The sequence below is a fragment of the Bufo gargarizans genome, chromosome 4 (genome assembly GCF_014858855.1).
Source record: "Bufo gargarizans isolate SCDJY-AF-19 chromosome 4, ASM1485885v1, whole genome shotgun sequence".
NCBI classification, from domain to species: Eukaryota; Metazoa; Chordata; class Amphibia; order Anura; family Bufonidae; genus Bufo; species Bufo gargarizans.
In genome coordinates, this window is record NC_058083.1 from 452,684,753 (window position 1) to 452,705,850 (window position 21,098).

General features: G+C 43.3%; 1 protein-coding gene across 2 annotated transcripts in view; it reads right to left on the reverse strand.

Annotated features, from left to right (window-relative positions):
* Window positions 1-21,098, reverse strand: part of PSME4 (proteasome activator subunit 4) — a 151,297-nt gene that overhangs the window by 66,979 nt on the left and 63,220 nt on the right. For both annotated transcript variants that reach the window (XM_044289678.1, XM_044289677.1), the window contains 10 exons: window positions 19,855-19,929; window positions 18,861-18,983; window positions 15,654-15,746; window positions 11,165-11,430; window positions 9,867-10,053; window positions 6,779-6,868; window positions 5,688-5,752; window positions 4,532-4,682; window positions 3,567-3,665; window positions 2,610-2,679 (listed from right to left, as the gene is read on the reverse strand). In XM_044289678.1, the coding sequence (XP_044145613.1) occupies window positions 2,610-2,679; window positions 3,567-3,665; window positions 4,532-4,682; window positions 5,688-5,752; window positions 6,779-6,868; window positions 9,867-10,053; window positions 11,165-11,430; window positions 15,654-15,746; window positions 18,861-18,983; window positions 19,855-19,929 (1,219 nt within the window). The remainder of the gene's footprint in view (window positions 1-2,609; window positions 2,680-3,566; window positions 3,666-4,531; window positions 4,683-5,687; window positions 5,753-6,778; window positions 6,869-9,866; window positions 10,054-11,164; window positions 11,431-15,653; window positions 15,747-18,860; window positions 18,984-19,854; window positions 19,930-21,098) is intronic.

The window sequence follows — 21,098 nt, forward strand, 5'->3', positions numbered from 1 at the left end:
TGGCTGCAGCGGTCATTTAACTTCTAGTTCCTGCAGGGACGGGAAGCAGTAAAGAACAGGGCAGAGGCTCAGGGGATCGTGGACTGGGCTCCCCCCCCCCAAATGGGGTACAAGTTAGGTGCATTGGGGCTGTCCTAGGCTGGACAACCCCTTTAAAAAAGGGCAAAAAAAAAAAGATTTCCTTTTTAATTTTTCTCCCATGGAGTTCCTCAGGGGCCGTGCTGAATATTTACGCATGTAAATATGTGGAGATCTGACAACCTGCTACTGGATCCTCCTATGTGGTGAGCATTTTCCTAATTGGACGGTGCTTTATTCCCACTGATACCACCAATGATCAAAGGGGGCATTAAATGAAACAATATTTTATATAAAAAAAGCAGTGCTAATAATTTAATTTATGAACACAATAGCAACAACGAATCAAATTATATTTAGCACTCTACTCCTTTGCAATGCCGGCTGTCTTCTCTTGCGGGAGCACTGTGACTTATTCGGCGCATTGAGGAGGCCGGCGAGCGCCCTTCCCTCACTGAGCCTGCACCGAATACTGAACAGGGCGGCGCAGGCGCGATATTTCCCCGGCACACAGGGCTGGCAGGAGGAGACAAACGCTGGCCGGGGCCTTGTCAATCAACAGTAGAAAGGCGTGGAATGTGGTGGGAGAACGGAGCTTCTAGGAGCAACGCACCCCCCCTGCTCCTAGAGGCTTATAATTGCGCGAAAACGGGGGCATACATAAAAAAATAAAATAGCACAGCTAGATTCAGCTGATATTTGCACTTGTATAATGTCAGGGATAATTGTGGTGACAGAAACCCTTTACTGAGCCTTGCAGAAATCTGTGTGCTTGCTGCTCCACTCAAATGGAACTGATGTTTAGTGGCAGAATTTTCTGCCACAAAATCTGCCCCGTGTGAAGGCACCCTAATAGGGCCCCTCACGCCCTATTAGGGTGTGAGTAACATACAAATAATAAAACTTGTCTCCTATCTCAGGGGAAGTGTTCGACCACCTAAGTGACCAGGTCCCAGATGAAGCAGCAAACTCTGCATCTCGTACAGGGCGAGCCAAAAATAAGTATACAGAACTGACTGGGTCATGTTTAGTCTCCCATGTGCTTAAAAATGGGCCAAAATAGGTATAAAAATACTGATCAGGGCATGTTTATTCTTTGAGGTGACGTGGCCATTCCATGTGGCCATATTGTCCAACCAAGCGGTGTGGGACGGCGCTATCAAGGGGGGGTCAGTACCGACTGGGCAGGCTAAAGGTGACCCAGCTTTATCATCCAGCATCAGCCACTGTGAACAATTAGGCACATCTTTAGACTGCCAGTTTGCACTGTCGAAGTGTTGGACAACATTAGTAAGTCTGCCCCATTAAACACTGGTATCTCTGCACTGGCATCATAAAGACAGTTTTGCCACAGCAAAAGGGCAATGACCAAGGGAAGTAACAGCACAGGAATAATAGTACCAGTGATGTCACACTGCAGGGATAATATACACAGTGATGTAAGCGGGGATGAAAGCACTATGTGATGTCACAAATGATGAGCAACAAACACAATGATGTCAAAGTACATGGAAAATAAACACTGAAGACATAGGAAAGGGTTAATGCGTACAGCGATGTCATAGTATGAGAATACGGTCAGTGATGTCACAGAACAGAGATAACAGTGATGCCACAGTGACGTCACAAGGCTACATAGACGTTACAGTACAGAGATAATAAACACAGTATAATGAAGTACAAAAAGATAAAGCACATAGTGATGTCAAACTACTGAGGTGGAGAATGCAGATATGTCACTCTACAGGGGAAAAAATGGCATTCCCAAATGCGGGGGTTGCTTCTGTACATAGTTTGCTCATACGATGGCTCGACAGAAGATGGAGGTGAATCAGGAGACGCCACAGGTCTGTCATTGGCTTTAGTTCCTTAGAATAAACAGCAAGAACTTGGTTTCCTAACACCTCGCATACAAGGTTACTGGCCCACATTTAATAATGTGAGGGCACCTAAATTGTGGCAGAAACCTGTTCCAAAATGTGGGGCAATTCGGTACATCTAGGTTTAGAGACTTTATCTGTGCCTAGTCAGGCTAGAGGGCATTGCTTAATGGGCATCTGTAAGCAGATCTGTACCTATGAAAATGGCATGTGCGCTTGGTAGCTGAAGGCATCTGTGTTGGTCCCATGTTCATATGTGCCCGCATGGCTGAGAAAAATGAACGTATAATATATGCAAATGAGCCTCTAGGAGCAACGGGGGCGTTGCCGTTACACCTAGATGCTCTGCTCTCTCTGCACTTTGATCGGGCCAGGCAGTGTAAACGTGGTCACGCCTGGAAATGGCAACACGCAGAGGGACCTTTAGTCGCAGAGAGAGCAGAGCCTCTAGGTGTAACCTCAACGCCCCCAGTGCGCAGTATATAAATCATAGAGGAACATTTGATAACGCAATACCCATGTGATCATACCCATCCAATAGTGCCATAAGGAGTCTGAGGTTTTATACCGCATTTATAATAGCAGCCTTCTTCAAACTGCAGCACTGCCCAAAACAAGACATAACAGCTAATAAAGAGCTTTTCAACTTACTGCTAGTGAGCTGAGTTATAACACTGCAGCAATGAGGCAGAAAGAGCTTCAGAGAATCCACAGGACAACACTGCAATGATGAAGGTAACAAAAGGCACAATTAATAAACACGGACTAGGAGAGGATTTCTTGACTATCTGTGTCTAAAACATTCCACACACAGCCAAACCGGTCAAAGTGGGCGAAATCAAGGCCTGCTGCCTACTAAATGAAGGCCAATGCCTGGCAGGCTCCATTACAGTTTGTCTGTGGGCTATTTTGTGCGGAGCTATTAATTAGACATGCTGGACTACAACAGAATAAGAAACCCAGCTCTCCTGACTTAGGCTGGGTTCTCACCTGAGCCTTTAACAGCGCGTACAATCGCGGTGTAAAACGCCAGACGCCCCAAGAAGTACAGGAGCTTCTTTGAGGCGTATTGTCGCGCGTTCCTGCACATAGACTTCAGGGAATGTGCGACAATGGGCGTTTGCTTGTTTCTGGAGCCGCGAGTGTAAACGCCCGATAAAATCGTGCATACAAGTACGCTCAGGTGTGAACCCAGCGTTAGAAGCAGCAGCACTGCCAGCTATGTACAGGAGTGGCACAGACTCTAAAGCTGGAGAGCACAACCTCAACCTGCAGCCCGGGGGCCACATGCAGCCCTTGATATCATTCTGTGTGGTCCCCATGTCTGGTGACAGACATGTATGTGTAAGTCTTGAGGCTGCTCACATGGATTCTTCATGTATTCTCCCATTAGATGGTGAGGTGTAACCAGACATGTATGGTATATACAGTAGGTACAATATGCCATAAATACAGTATTTCAGTTGGTAATGCCCCTTTAACTTTTATTTTCGGCCCCTGGGATTTCTTCAATCTATGTGGCCCCCAACCAGAAAAGGTTGTGCACCCCCTAGATTTTTAATGAAGACTATATATACACACACAGAAAGACCCAGTCTGTATAAATACCTTGACTGCAGCACGGCAGAGATCTGCCACCATCCTGCCAGAAACTCTCGTCTCAAATATATTGGACACAGCAAAGTTAAAAACTTTCTCCAGGGCAACCTGTAATAAAGTAGACCATTAAGTATTAATGGCCATATACAGCTAAAATAGCCATTCAGGCTTTATTTTCATTGTCCAGTACACTATGCCCATTCCTCTCATCAATGGCAATGGAAATCTGATAGAACATAATCATACGCCAATCGGTACAGAGCTTAATATAAAGCAACAACTGGCACTACAAAACTGACGGCTAAGGGTAGGCGCACAATTGCATTTAACAGATCCAGCAGGCTGTTCTGGCAGAGAACAGTCTGATGGAGTTCCCTGCATCCGGCCTCGCTGAATACTGGTGTTCACTGCCGGATCCCATTGACTATAATGGGATCCAGCCGTTTTCCAACAAAATGACAGCATTCAGCCAGCTGGCTTTTAGGCTGGCCAAAAAACGGAACTTATGCCGGAAAGCGGACAGAACCTATTATAGGCTGAACAGAGCATGCATCTGTATAGGTTAGCTGGGGGAGATGGCTGTCGGCCAAATGAGAGTTCACCCAGCAGCTACTGACGGCTTTGTCCGTTTTTATTGTGGACTGAATTTTGTGTGCATTATGTGCCAAAAAACTACCAGGCGGCCACATGGACGACCCTTTCTATTCTTTTCAATGGGTAGGAGCATGGACCACAGCCACAGGAATGGCAGCACATTCTCCCACTGAAAACAATGGAAGGAGATTTCCGTGCGGCCACCCGGTGGCTTTTTGTGGTGGAACCTGTGCAATGAACTCCATGTGGACAGGCCCTTAGATGTCTACACAGCTCTCAGCCGAAGAATGGTTCAGTCAACAGCTAGGCCTTATATATGGGTACCCTACTTCTACGACACTGAAATTAGCTAAAATCACAGAGAAAGAGTCATTTTCCACCTTAAAAATCTCTTTGGAACACTGAGTGAGGATTGTACTGAAGGTTGATGACAGGCCCAGTTCCACCAAACTCTCAACATGGGTCATCTTCTCAGTCTCGGTCTCTTCTCGGGTTTGTTCCAGAACACTGCTTTCAATCAGAGCAAAACACCTGATACAAACACAAAAAGATGTATTTGTATTATAGAAATGTGCATGTCATAAAATACATTAACATCCATTAACTTTAAATGTAATGTTCTATGGTGCTTGCTAATCAATAGTGCTGTCATCTAATAGATCTAAGATTTCAAAACCAAAAGTATTAAAAAGGGGGGTTTCAGATGTGTACTTCTGCTAATCCGTCATGCTGATGGTCCTAAATCTGCAAGATTTATTGGGATTTTACTGTAAATTTTTAAAGTTGAAAGAAAATATTAAAATAACTTTGGATAAGAACTTCTATAAATAAGAGTTGCAAAATATATACCTGCAGATAGCAAATAAACAATATTTCTGCTTTCAGGTATCAGTGGCGGCAAGCTTGACAAGTTAAGCTACTTTCACACTTGCATTGTTAATTCTGGTATTGAGATCCGGCAGAGGATCTCAATACCGGAATTAAACGGATCCATTTTGATTTTGCACATCAGGGTGCATCCCTTCCGTTAGGATGCGATTGTGTGAAATCAAAACGGAAAAAGAAAAACAGATCCATCATTCAATACATATTTTTTTTAGGTCCCTAAAAAACGGATCCGCAGCCGTTGACCTACATTGATTTCAGTGCCGGATCAGTTTTTTGCTGCCGGAACGCAAGACGTCCTGAACAGATCTCTTTCCATTCAGAATCCATGAGGACTACACAGAAACTTTCATTTTTTTCCAGTATTGAGATCCTCTGTCGGATTTCAATACCAGAAAGCAACAACGCAAGTGTGAAAGTAGGCTAAGGTCCATTTACACTGCCTTTTCAGCATTTCTAAAACAAACTGTGCCATGTCATACATTGTATATAAGCCTGACAGGGGCTAAAAGCAAACTCTTTAGATCTCTGTTGGGTGAATGGGGTCTAAGAACACATTTGGCGTAGGCACCCGCACCTTTCCCAACACATATGGCAAAGCGCAGCGTGAAAGCAACCTTAATTTTAAATGACGCAAAAATATCCTTTCACCTGTCCATGAACTGGAGCACAAAGTCTTCAAACTCTGCACTGGCCGAGCACAGCTCCCTCTCCACCTGGAGAAATAACACAAAAGTTGTAGAATTCAGCATTTAAAGCCTATAGGAGTGTGAGGGCAGTCATATTATTTATCAATAAAGTCATTTAAACCCAAAAGGTCTAATTCCCATGGGGGAAGGCTCTCGGACTGCCCTCCTTCAGGCCATGATCGGCTTCTGATTGTGGACACTTATGGGGCAGTTTGGAGAAATTTCTATTGGCTGAACGATGATTTCATGTGTATGGCTATCTTTAGCTTTATCTGAAACATATACCGTAAGTAGTAGTATAATAGTAGACCTGAGAAATGGCTGAATGGAATTCAACTGAAATGTTGCGTTTCTAATACAGGGACGTATGATTATTAGATAAACCTAGATACGTACATGGATTTGGTGACAGATTTACAGTAAAGAAGTTTGGACCCATTCACAAGGGTAGATTATTGGAAATGGACAATTGTTTGTCAGGTGATCATATCTTTCATATGGCGCTAAAACGCAGGTTTCTTGGCAGCACATCAGCCTGAAAATGATCATTTGTCTCCCATTCACTTTGCATTGGGCCTGGTGAAAGGCACTTTAAAACAATCGCTGATCGATAGTTGGCTTATTATTGGCTCAAGTAAGAGGACCATAAGGCCCCTTGCAGAAGAGTGTTTCTCACCACAGCGCAGCTCCCGGCCTGACCTCCCAGCACTGATGGGGTCGCATAGCATTATATTGATTTATGATGCTATGTGACCCCCAGCAGCGATCCAATTATCAGGGTATGACTGTATGTAGAAACTCTCGCTCCCGATAATTGACCTCGTTCATTGGGTGATTGTACAGTGAAATCATTCTTTCTGTGCAGCACATCTTCCTGTAAAAAAACAGGGATCTGCTGCCCAAAAAGACGAGCAATTACTCATCCCCATTCAGGAGATCATTGCTGAATGTAAATGCAGCTCTCACCATCTGACAACCAGGCAATTATCAGGAACGAATGGTTAATTGCCCTCAACATTGGCCCATGTAAAAGGACCATAAATGGATCCATACCTCTGACAGATCGTTTCTTTCTTGAAGTACTGATGAGCAGTCTACTAAAGGCACCAAAGTGGAAAATGTTGCAATAAATTGGAATGTGATCTGTTTTCAAATAAAAGATAAAAATGAATGTCACAAAATTAGCAAAACAAAAGACATTTAAGGCTACTTTCACACTAGCGTTCGGGCGGATCCGTTCTGAACGGATCCGCTCATAATAATGCAGACGGAGGCTCCGTTCAGAACGGATCCGTCTGCATTATTTTTAGCATAGAACAGCTAAGTGTGAAAATAGCCTAGTACGGATCCGTCCAGACTTTCAATGTAAAGTCAATGGGGGACGGATCCGCTTGAAGATTGAGCCACATTGTGGCATCTTCAAACGGATCCGTCCCCATTGACTTACATTGAAAGTCTGGACGGATCCGCAAGCCTCCGCACGGCCAGGCGGACACCCGAACGCTGCAAGCAGTGTTCAGCTGTCCGCCTGTCCGTGCGGAGGCGAGCGGAGCGGAGGCTGAACGCCGCCAGACTGATGCAGTCTGAGCGGATCCGCCTCCATTCAGACTGCATCAGGGCTGGACGCAGGGGTCGAGTGGAGGGGGAACGCATGGGAACGGCGTTCCTGCACTTTTTTCATGGCAGGAACGCCGTTCCCTTTCAGCCTCAAGCCAGGAGAACACGGCTGAATCAGATTCACAGGGGGAGACGGAGCGCACTGTGCAGGGCAGGTTAAGGGAGGAGGGGCGGCTTCAGTTGAGAGGAAGCTGCCTGCGACTCCTCTCATGGCGCCCCGCCCCCTAATGACATCATCTCCTTCACTACGAGATCATTTAGAATGTCTTTTAGAAAAGTTTGTCCTGGGATTCGAACTCACGACCTCTACACATCAGAGGAAGGCATTTACCCTCACAGCCATGAAAGCCGTCTAGGTAATTGCTTAAAAAAAAATATATAAGACTTCTAATTATACCTAGTGTACTGCTATCTAGTGTACAACCATACACATGACAGCTGCCCACTGTGTATGGATGTAGCAGAGCTGGGTGTGTTGGGGCAGCTGTCATGTGTATGGTTGTACACTAGGTATCAGTACACTAGGTATAAGTAGAAGTCTTATTTTTTTTTTTTTAAACAGCTACCTTGACAGCTTTTATGGCTGTGAGGGTAAATGCCTTGCCTCTGATGTGTAGAGGTCATGAGTTCGAATCCCAGGACAAACTTTTCTAAAAGTGTTTTTTTTTTTTATAAGACTTCTACTGATACCTAGTTTACTGATACCAAGTGTACAACCATACACATGACAGCTGCCCACTGTGTATGGATGTAGCAGGGCTGGGTGTGTTGGGGCAGCTGTCATGTGTATGGTTGTACACTAGGTATCAGTACACTAGGTATAAGTAGAAGTCTTAGTTTTTTTTTTTTTAAGCAACTTCCTCAACAGCTTTTATGGCTGTGAGGGTAAATGCCTTGCCTGTAATGTGTAGAGGTCATGAGTTCGAATCCCAGGACAAACTAAAAGTGTTTTTTTTTCTTTTTCTGATACTTCTACTGATACCTTGTGTACTGATACCTAGTGTACAACCATACACATGACAGCTGCCCCAACACACCCAGCTCTGCTACATCCATACACAGTGGGCAAAGTTACCTACAGTAGAAGTCTTATATATATTTTTTTTTAAGAAGCAAGCTAGACAGCTTTCATAGCTGTGAGGGCATATGCCTTGCTTTTGCTGTGTAGAGGTCATGAGATCGAATCCCAGGACAAACTTTTCTAAAAGTGCTATTTTTTTAATTTATTTTTTAGTCCGCAGCGACACAAATTACAGCATGCTAGATTTTCTGTGCTTTTTTATTTTTTGGAGGGGGGGGGGGGGGTTGCAGTGGATCTTGGGTGAGTTCCCACACTTTTTTTCCCAGGACTTGACCCCTGGCTGGACGGCTGCGTTCGGGTCCGCTCGTGAGCTCCTTCAAACGGAGCTCACGAGCGGACCAGCGAACGCTAGTGTGAAAGCAGCCTAAGCTAGATAATCGTACAATGGAAACAACCCTAAGAAAAAAAAATACCCAATTTCAGACTCAAAGGGGTTGTCTTATCGCGTCATTACAGAGGCGAAATCCGTCTAAACCCCGACCACAAGGTGGCCGGGAAACAGCAGAGTGGAAACCGCAAAATTTGCTGTGCTATGCTGTTCCCGTAGCTCCTGTTCACTGCAATGGAGTCATCACACTCCACTGTTTCCCAGCCACCGGGTGGTCAAAGCTTAGGCTCATCTCGCCTTAATAACGGCAACATGAGACAATCCCTTTAATGATGTAATCATTGTAAATTTTTATTAAAAAAAACATGTTTAGATAAATAGTGGGCTGTCCCACGAAAAATATTTTAGTTTTCAAATCAGCACCTGGATCTGAATTATTTTGTGATTGCTGGTAATTAAAAAATTTGCATAGCCACTGAGTTATTCATTAAAATGTATCTGTTTAGCGCCATCTGCTGTTCGTTTTTTGTCCTGCTCACTGAGATGGCCGCACATGCTCAGTTTCATCCATTCAATTGCCTCCTGAGCTGTGATAGGCAGAGCATGGACACGCCTCCTGAGCTGTGATAGGCAGAGCATGGACACGCCCCCTGGGCTGCAGCAGAAAAGACAGTCCCCTTGAGCCGTCAGCTTGATATAAATCTAGCAGAGCAATGAATGTGGAGATCTCAGGATCCATGTGAGGTACAGGGCTGGTTCTAGCTTTGTTAGAAAGAGGTTGTCATGTACTATACGATATCTAATTTTTATTTTTTACACTAGTCATGAGATAACCCCCTTTAAACACTGTGGAAAGGCAGAAGTGAAGGGTGGCTATGGATACACAGTTCTAAACTGGGTGGCTCTGATCGATTTCCAGTGTGAATTTGTGACACCATCCAAATCTGGGAAGCTGCAGAGAACTTCTGGAAACACTTTTCACAATGGTAAACTCTAGAAATCGCTTTCATTTCAATACTTTACCCAAAATTCTTGCCATACATAAAAAAATAGGATCACTTTATCCTTTTAAGCACATAATCACTTGAACCCTCTTCCGCATCTTCTGTACATACCATGCATTTGCTAAAATCGTTTGGATCCACACCAGGGAGCGCTCTCATCAATAGAGGTAGCATGTGCGTTGGGCCTTCTGGGAACCACCTGCCACCAGCCACCAGGCTGCGTGCCACCCCAATGACACAACTTAAAGTTGCTGTAAGCTGGTGAGGCTCAGTTAGGGTTTCCATAGCTGGATAAGTTCTGTATAAAGTGGAAAGTGAAAAAACAGGCACCCTTTAAACATTATATTTGGCGGAAAATGTGTAAATGTCTTGCGTACAGTGGAGTGTTTGGGGAGCTGGAATCACAGACAGGGACACGTGGTACTGTTCAAAAACACTAGTTTATTAAAATGTTGTACCCGAAATATTACTATAATTTATTGCTTATTTTTACTTGTGTAACTGGTGGTCTATGAACACTGATCTGGACGACCCCCTCTAATGGAGTAGTTCCATGCCTATACTTGAAGTTTAGACTTTCTTCAAAGTGACAGCAATTATAGGTCAAATTTTGTGCTGCAAGTTAAGATAAAAAGTCACTGGACACACACAATGCTTGGTGTACCTGTAGTGTGCTTTTATTTCAAGCCACAACTGATGTAGGCCTGTCTTCTTTATTTACAGCCACAATGAAAACTACAGTAGGTACCCACTGGGTACAATCAATAGCCGAAACTGGGCAATACCATTCCCTCCAAGGTCTAAACAGTACGGAATATTAAAATAATGCTTATAGACAAGAAAGGCATTTCAAATTCTATTATATATTTAAACAGTATACGTCTCACGACATTATGGGGTCATGCACACAAAAGTCTTTTTGGTAGGCGTCCGATCTGCATTTTTCAGGGTCGGATTCGAAACCATTAATTTCAAAGGGGCTGCAAATGAGGTGGACAGCACACCCGAGTGCTGTCCGTATGTCCGTTCCGTGTCCCCGCAAAAAAAAATTAAACACATCCTATTCTTGTCCGTTTTACAGACAATAGGACACCAAGCTCTGTTCGGAAAAATGCAGAACGCACAAGGCTGGTGTCCATGTTTTGCAAATCAGAAATTTGTGCAGCCCTAAAGGGAACGTACAGTCCTGTCTGTGTGCATGATATAAAGTAGGAGGAGATGAGCAGATTGATAGATACCAGTATATAAATTTTATGGGAAAAGGTGTAACTTGCAACTTTTCGATTTAAATCCCTACTCTTTCTAGGCCTAGGAGTCCAGAAGGTGGTTCTAGCTCGTGAAGGACATTGACATTTCTGCATGCTCATACAGGAACTAATAAAAGAACATACATGGAATTAACTCCTTACCTTTCAAGTACTGGAGGAATGACCAGCTCTGGACGCATCAGTGCAAGATTCTGCAGGGCTTGCGCTGCCTCCAGACTTCCAGTTTTACTAAACATTGCCAGGAGAACAGGCTGCATTACACTTTGCACAAAGTCTGTCACATCTTGATCACTGAGCTTGTGGCTGTCCGGCACGGAGGTCAGCCAGGACGGCTTCTTATACCTCTCCCGATGCAGCCTTCGTACAACACAGCATGGCAGTCTCTGCAGCAGTTTCATAAGTTTTGTCTATTGAAAACAAACAAACAAAAAAAAAAGAAGAAAAGTTAATATAATATTTTTCAAACTGCATTTGGCAACAAACTGTAATTTTTAGGCGCAATCCTTTTGCTTTTGGGGAGATAAGCCACCCAGAGGTGTCTGGCAGCTGCTTTTTTCCCCTCTTCCATTCACAACACAAGTATGCTTAGTTGCACAGCCATGTGTATGAGAGGGGGGAGTGTGAGCAAGTCATATCAGGTGATCGCTATCTTAGCTGTGTTACCCGTCTGTATCCTGCAGACTTTCATTTGGTCCCCCACTGTTTGCTATAGGGCCCTTTACAGGGGCCAAATATTCTGAATCATAAAAACGCTCGTTTGCGATTATCTGGCATTGTAAATGTACAGTCGATTACCCAATGAACAAGCGAAACACATCGGGTAGATCATTTGTGCGGTCACAAAAATTATTGTTTGCCTGTAGCACAAGTAAACCGCATCTGCTGCCGGCAAGCAACTAGTCAGTATGGAGACGTGCAATTGCTCCTCACCATACTGTGAAGGGGATCGCTACATGTAAATGCAGCCGTCTTCTCCACCAGCGAGCAGGCGACTGTCGGGAAGGAACACTTCCCTCCCAACAATCTGCTGTATCATCCCGTGTAAAAGGGATCTTAAGAGGTTAGCAAGATGTAGACAAAAAAAAAAACAGAATGACTACAGGATCTGATTACACTGTTTATTGTCTGTTACTATGTGGACCCATAGGTCTGCAGAGGAGCTGTGCAGACAGAACAATATCATATTTTGCTTAATTTTAGATGCATTAGCACAATAAAAGGAAATTAATTATAAAGGTTTACAATGGCTTCAAAGACTTTTCTTCACAAGTCTTCAAAAACACACAATTTAAGTGGGTCTCTTGTTTTTTCCCATGATCATTTGGACTTTCAGATGGCTAGTAAAATGAGCATGTTCAGTGAGATCTAAGTAAAAGTTAATGGTCTGTGTGGCATTGCAAGTACGATACTAGCATGGTGTAGTTCAATTCTATTCAGTTGCAGAGGACTTTTTTGTTGCAAGTGTTTCCATGTTGGATGAAATACATTTGCTATTATACTATTTTATATTTTACCTTAAAGTACCACTTAAAAAAACAACTTTCCGTAAATGAATAGCACAAGAGTATATTTGAATCTTTGTAATATATCTTGTTAAAGGAAAAAATGCTTCCATCTGCTTTGCTTTTTCCGGCTTTTAACATTGATGTCTTCTTAGTTCTGGCTATACCACTGTCCAGAGTGAGGTAATAAATAATTTACTAGCTGCCAGGAGTCTCCTCATCCCTACTCTTCTCTCCATAGACTTTTGTGTGTGAGGCTGGAGATGGAGCTACTAGAGAGATTAGGCTGGGTGAATAGGAAGGGGAAGAAAGCATCCTGAGAAGACCAGGGGATAACATAATGCTTTAATAAGATATATTACAAAGTTTCTTATAGTCACCTGTACTATTCATTTCTGAAAATTTGTTTTTAACTGGAGGTACACTTTAACAATAAAGGTTGATACAGTTCCTGCTCATGCACTAATATTACACCCTGTATTGCCACCCAGAGACAAAGTTTATTAAGCAATAGGCAAAATTAAAGCTTAAATATAAATAGCTTCCTGGTCACACGCTCCATTGTGGTTACACAACATCTGCAAGGCTCCTGATGTTCAACTTCTTAGCACCTTCGGCTCTTATTTTTAGCAAATCTCATGCATCAAGTAAACAAAAAGGACATTTCAACATCACATGCTGACATCTTGTCTGTGCATTGCGGAAAAACCTAGGAGATTTATGTATGAATATAGGTTTCATGAGTTCTGTAAATGATCTGTTCTGTGTCTGTGGCACAATGCCCAGGAAACCAAGTAATGGTTACTGATGAAGAAATCCTGAGGCCCTTGGGAAATCACAAGGGAAGGCCATGATGAGAATAGAGTTGCTGGTATGCCATCATGTTTATTGGGTAATATTATTTAGAAAGTCAGCTTCCATACTTAACTGCGTCTCTATAAAGCCTATAGCCGTAGTGGATTAAGTTCTGCAACAAAATAAAATCTACCACTTTTGTCAAGTGTTCAAAATAATATGCTGTAAACCATATAAGGCTAGGACTACATAGGGCGATGCCTCAATGACTGGTAAAATTGTGTAGAAATGGTGGTCAAAACGTCAATTGTGTCCTATGGGGAAAAAATTGAGTTGCACATGCCTTTGAGACTAATGCAAAAATTTAAACACCTTTTTGCCATTACCATCTTTCAATTAGTCAAGAACACATAATCACAAAAATTACTCGCACACAATTTCATGCCGTTGTGTAGCCCTAACCTGAAGTGAACCATATAGCTAGAGAAGGGAGCTACTAGTTAAAAGTGGCTGAGTGAAGGAAAAGAAGGAGGAAGCCTGGGCTTCTACAGTGTGGAACCAGCTGTTGAAACAAGACCTGCCAGTGCTGAGATCTGCTGTGTGAAAGAATCAATCAATAACCTCATTTTGCGGACCGCACATGGCAGACGCTATATAGAGAATGCCTATTCTTGTCCCCAACCACGGACAAGAATAGGACATGCTCAATATTTTTGGGAGGGCCGCAGAACGGAACAACGGATGCGGACAGCACACTGTATGCTGTCCACATCTTCTGCGGCCCCATTGAAATGAATGGGACAACGGATGTGGATCCATGTATATGGTCATGTGAACGCACCCTTAGGCTTCTTTTCACATGGCCGCAGTGCTCCCAGCGGTTCCACAATACACGGAGCACTGGTCGTGCGCATTCCGCATCACGGAGGCAGACCCATTCACTTGAATGGGCCCACAATTCCGGAGATGCGGTGCAGAGCGGAACCCCACGGAAGCACTCCGCATTCCGATCCGTGCTTCCGTTCTGCAAAAAAATAGAACTTGTTCTATCTTTTTGCGGAACAGACGGATGACGGACCTATTTAAGTTGAATGGGTCTAGATCTGTCCCGGCCGCCGCACGGACGTAGCCCGTGCAATGGGGACAGCAAATTGCGGTCCCCAATGCATGGGACAGAACCAATACGTTTGTGTGAAAGAGGCCTTAGGCGGAGTTCACACTTGAGTTCTTTGGTCAGGTATTTCCATCAGTTATTGTTGTAAAATTATTTTTATTGAGTTTTTCATGGACACTATGCTTTGTCACAAATGATGAAACATTATGCATTTTAACAAGTAGGTACATAACATAACTTCTGTGTAGTCGTACATTGAGATGACAGAATCTATTACAGAAAGCAGTATCAAAAGTCTGTACATTACTACATATTTTTACAAAATTGCTATATGGTAATTTTTCCATCAGTTATTGTGAGCCATGACCATTAGTGAAGCCTCTTCAGAGATCGGACATAATGATGCGATTTGCACCTATTCTGTGTTTTTGACCCGCACCTGGTTTTGGTTCACAATAACTGATGGAAATCACTGAAGTGTGAACTCAGCCTAAGGCTGGGTTCACACACGAGCGTTTTACAGCGCGTTCCTACGCGCTGTAAAACGCTCAGCAAGGAGAAACCAATGCTTCCCTATGGGAATGGTTCACACTTGGGCGTTTTACAGCGTGTACGATCGCGCTGTAAAACGCCCGACGCCCCAAGAAGTACATGAGCTTCTTTGGGGCGTTTTGTCGCGCGTTCCCGTACATAGACTTTCGGGAACGCGCAACAATGGGCGTTCGCTTGTCTCTGTATGCGCGATTGCAAACGCCGGTACAATAGCGCATACAGAGCGCTCCTTTCAGAGCGCTCAGGTGTGAACCCAGCGTAAGAGGCGCTAATAGCAGGAAATGTGAAGACAACCTGCTACATATGTATCTGGCATTTAGAATCCACTAATGACTTCCTTTTTAAAAGGCCTGGGAGAGTCTACGTAGCACCTAGTACATAAACAAGGATGAAGCAAGCAATGCGCAATAAATATTCTTACTAAAGAAGATCAAGGACTTAACAGAAGGGATTTAATAGCGTAAGAACCGGCCAGGATATTTCCTAGTAAAGCCTGAACACTAAGTAACAGGTGCTGTCCTCTCGCAGAGATGCAAAGTCATGATGTGTATATCCTGGATGTCTTTTCCTAAAACAGCAGTGACTTCTCCAAGAAAGATTTACTAAGGAATGCTGATGAGAGCAAGTGCCTGGAAAACTTGCAAAGAAATGTAAGCAAAGTACTTACCAGCCACCTGCCATTGTTAGACGGGTGATAGAAAGAGGCAATGCTGTTAAACAACCCTGTAAGATGTTTTTGCACGGTCTTGCTTGGTCCTCCCTGCAAAGGACAAAACATTAAAGAAACTTTAGTATAATAAATGTAAAAAAAAAAAAAGCATAAATCATATTTTTACAAGTAAACCACTTAATATAGCAATCAAAGATATCACACTATAGGAAAAAGAGCCAGCCTCTCTGGTGGCCAGGACCATTGGAGCGCACATAGGCCGATGCTTTTTCCCATAGCGTGCACGCACAACCACCGCTGCTAGATTGCAGGGTGGACTCGTAACCATGGAGACAACCATGGTGTGTAATGTGATTTGCTGAAGGGAGACAACCCCTTTAATAAATTCTGGAAGCAGTGTTCCAATTGCTGTCGGGCAGGAAGTCATGGATGACTTCTCTTGACCTCACATATAAAACAGTGGAATAGTTCAGAAGCCTTAAATTTGTGTGAATGTAACCAAGACCACAGACCAGACAATGAAATGAATGAAAAAGTAAGTGAATAGTAAATGTCTAGTACTAACCAAGATGCACAAAATCAGTGCGGGCTTCTTCACTTTTCTAAAACTCAACATGGAGAAAACGGACTAAGACCTCTTGCACACGACCGTATTTTTAGTCCAAATCTGATACGGATAGAATGTGGACTCATTCAATGCCTATTCTAAAAGGATATGTCCTGTCTTTTTTGGTGGAAAGGATATACGGATCCAGACATCCATTTTTTGCGGCCCCATTGAAATAAATAGGTCCCCATCCAAACCGCAAAAAATGCAGATTGGATGCGGACCAAAAATATGATGGTGTGAATGAGGCCTAAAGGCCCATTCACACGACAGTATTTATGGTCCGCATCCGATCCGCATTTTTTTTTTTCAGTTCAGATGCAGACCCATTCATTACAATGGGTCCATATCTGCACATCCACTCTGTAGCCAACAAAAAGGATAGAACATGTCCTATTCTTGTCTGTTTTGCGAACAAGGATAGACATTGTCACAATAGGTCCACAAAAAAAACTAAAAAAAAACGCATGTAACAAGGATATCACGCAGACGTCACCCGGATTTTTTGTAGATTCACATTTTGCGGACTGCAAAACACATACGGTTGTGTGAATGCACCTTTACGGTCTGTATTTAGTGGATCCGTTATTCTGTAAAATGGTCACATTGATTTCCGTGTTGCATCTGCATACGTTCCGTTTGTCCGCAAAATACGGTGGTGTGAATAGGGCCATACCCTAATCATACATTCCTCATGTCACTCAGCACCCCCCACCAGACCCATCAATCACCGTTAATGGCTTCACACTTTCTCCAGTCTCACTGGGCCACTGACTGATACAACACTTGATTCTGCCCTGACCTACAATCTGCACATCAAAGCCTTTATCACTTACTGCCGTTTCTCACTCAAAAGCATTTCTTGCATCAGCTTCTTCCTCAACCTTGAGGCCTAGTTCACACTTCAGCGATTTGGTCAGTGATTGTGAGCGAAAACCAGGTGCGAGTCAAAAACACAGAACAGGTACAAATCATTTTGTAATAACTTATCTCTGTATAGGCCTGACTCCTGCTTTTGGCTAAAAATCTGTATAGTGTGAACTACCGTAGGCCTGAGTCATCAAACTTGCTAGCGCAAGCCCTCATGTCCCACCTAGACTACTGGAACCTTTCTGACCTCCTCTCTAAACACTTGTGTGCACCTCCAACCTATCCTCAGTCTATCCTCCACACTCATTTCTCCTCTGCTTTTCCCCTCTAAAAAATTCCTACACTGGCTCCCCAGAGCGCAGCAATTTAAGTTCAAAACACTAACAATAACATGCTAGGCCGTCCACAGGCTGTCCCCTCCATACATCGCAGACCTACTGTCTTGATACATTCCAATGAATGAGCCTAAATCCTCAAAAAAAAAATGCTCTTTTGTTTCCACCTGTCTGCTCTTCACACAAAAATTTCCAAGATTTCTCATATGCATCCCCCACTGACTGGACCTTCCTAACCCAGCACATCACCTCACCATCCAAACTTTCAAGAGGAACCTGAAAGCTGTCTCTTTAGAAAAGCCTACAGTAACCTGCTGCCATTACCCAGCCATATAAGCAGCTTCTACCCTGTCTCCTTCCTTTGTAGCCCCCCCAGGGAGGGTTCGGTGTTCCTCTACACCAGCATGTCCATACGTTAGTCCACGCTTATTGAATTTGTTTTATTACATATTTTGTATGTTTACATTTATTATATGTACTGTTTCTTGGAAATAATGTCACTAGAAAATTAATAATAATGTATATTCTACCTAACAGTACCTTCTCAGCTCAGCTCAATAATCATTGCTATGCAGGACAAGATGTTTTGTCAGCCACAACTCCTTCAGGTTGTAGACCAGGTAACCAAGTAAACAATTCCCTAATGTACTCCTATTATTGGAATCATGCTCCTTCTGTGGGCTATTAGCAGAGTAGAAATGCCGCAGGGAGATGAGGAACCTTGCAGATTCCTCGTTGCCAGTTAGAAGGCACGGGATGATTTAAGAAACCCTATGAGGGAGATTTATAGAACAAAACGTGCAGAACTCTGACGGTGACGGACATGGTGGGCACCAGTTTCAAAAAAATGTCAAGAAATAGGTGTGCTGCTGAGTTATAAAATGCAACATTTTTGCTGAGAAAGAAAAAGTGTCAAATGTGTCTAGCAAGCTGCGCCAAACTTTTCATACCAGGTGATCATTTTTATAAAATTGAAGATAAGCAGATTGTTTTGTAAGGCAACAGCGGAGAATGGGATTTGGTCTCCATTGTTCAAAAATATGATTAGAAGCAGAAGATGAACACATCTAATAACCAGAAATACGCCTATATTAGGTGTTTTTCTGGCACAGATTGTGTTGCAAAGGTTATTTTAACCGCAATCTTTTATGAGCAGGGAATGTCCGTCTCAATCATTTTTTAAGACTGTTTTAGGTGTAGAAAATGGTCTAAATGTAAGACAGCTGGGAAGCTGGCTTAGATTTAGACTGGCGCCTCTACATAACTTTGGTGATTCAGCGAGAGCTATTTGGGTTATTAAGACCGGCGCTTTACGCCGGTCATTAATAAATGACCCCACAGAGTTTATATACAGGGTTTCTTTTAAACCAACCAGCTACAATAATTTCCTACCATCATTGCTGTGATCCATATAACTGCATGTCCGATATCATAAGCGTTCGCTATCTGTCTCGGGACAATCACTTGACTGCTTCCGACAGGGAGGTTTAAACTACGTAGAACCCTGGTAAAAACCTGAAAAAAATAAAATTAAAATTATAAAAAAGAAGACCATAAAGAAGAAAACAATGGTTAAAAAATAATTATAAGAAAAATACTTCTATGTGTCCACCTTATGGACAGTAACAAGGAACTCCACCCAGGAAACACCGATATATACCATAATATATAGTCACAGAGAAAGAGGACAGACCGCAGTTTTAAGCAAACACACCGTACCCCAGGCATCATAAATGGCTGTGGCCAAACCTGTTACAAGCTCCCACAAATTACTGTGGAAATGCTCATTGTGCAAATGTTTTTTAGTTTTTAGAAACTAGGAAGTCCCTCATGGAATTCAACATAACTCAACATTCCCGAAAAAAAACTAAAAGTTCAATGAAAGAGGGTTGTCCCACATTAAACACTGGTACGTCATGCCTGTAGTAGTGTCATAACTCTCTGTGTGTCATGTCCATTACTTGATTATTCCCACAGCTCTTATCCTAGCTTACTGATACTGATCATGGCTTACTAGACACTTCTTGTGGCACAAAAGGATTGGGTGAAAATATTCACCTCGGCCGATCTTCCTATCGATGACGTTATCTGTTTGAGGAGAGTTGGGAGCTCCCCACACAAATGCTGTTCTCGTTGGGTTGGGCAGACAAACTAATGTGTATGGGGGCCTTTACTTACATAACTGGACGACTCCTTTATTATTACCTGCATGTCAGTACAAGGCTCATCTGACAATAGAACACAATGGAAGCTTGCATAGATACACCATGCAGCATATATCTGCTGGGTCCCCATCCTCCTTTCTCCAAGAACCCAGCCATAGATGCAGAAGATGATTCTCTCTGCCAATTTTTTTTTTTTTTTTAAAAGAGCTCTACTCTATTACCTTTGGTACGTATGGATCCCAATCAATGTAGCCGATGTTATCATTAGCCAGACGTGCAAAGATGTTCACCAAATGCTGCAAATACAAAAGAGAAGACAGTGAATAGACATTTTTATAAACTGAATATCCCAAGGGAGAAGGTTTACTCCATGCCTCCAGAGTCCTTCAACTGGTCAGTTGTAGAAAAAAAAGTTAGCATAAATTATTAAATGGATCCGTTTAGGGATGAAACGATTCATCGATTTAATCAATGAAAACAAGGCAAAAAAATCCTCGATGGATTCATTTAAATCACATGACCACGTTGCGCTGCAGAGCCTTGAGTTCACACATAGCGCGCTGGCTGACGCTGTGAGTGATGTCAGGTCCCAGTGCCTGCTGGGATGAAGACGCGTCTCCTGCGGACTCCATGTGTCAGCGCAAGCCGCACTGCCAGGAAAGGCAAGTATAAAATTAGCAGCACCAGCTGCGGCGGGTGGGAAATGGGGCACCTGTGATTTGGCAATGGCATGTATACAGTAATTGGCGGGGGAGGGGTTAATGGGGGGCACCTGTTATTTGGCATGGTGGGCTGATCTGGGGGAGTGGGGGACATGGTGGATGGCATGGAGGCACTGGGGAAGGGGGACATCATGGCAGTGAACTCCGGCAGTCTGTTCCTTCACTGGAACAAACTGCCGGAGTTCACAATATAACCTTGGATACCGTATTGGGTATAGCCGGATACAACCAGCTATATGCTCTCATTGACAATAATGTGGTCCAAGGCCATCTGGTCATGTTACGGCATACATGCTGGGTATCGTCCAAAGCTCTTTTTTTTTTTTGTCCGTCCAAAACCCAACTGCAGCAGCCGGCAGTATCCAGCTATACCAGATACGGTACATGCCTGCTGTTCTTCTGACAGAATGTATATTGCAGCTGTGAAAGAAGCCTTGTGTGTGCAATTATGTGCTAGACCACTAAGAAATACAAATATTGTTTTTATAAAGGAATAAGTTATTTTAGGAAGGTTTTTCTTATTAGATTACTCGATCAATTGTAAAGAATAAAATCGATAGAATACTCTATTACTAAAATATTCGTTTACTGCAGCCCTAGATCCGTCAGCTCTCCTGACATGTCTGCTTAATGAAATACCTGAATTTCCCATGAGCGAAGAAGTCTCCTTTAGGCCTCATGCACACGGCCGTTGCCTGGCTGTGCCCGCATATTGCGGGCATCGGCCGTGTGCACCCTGCATC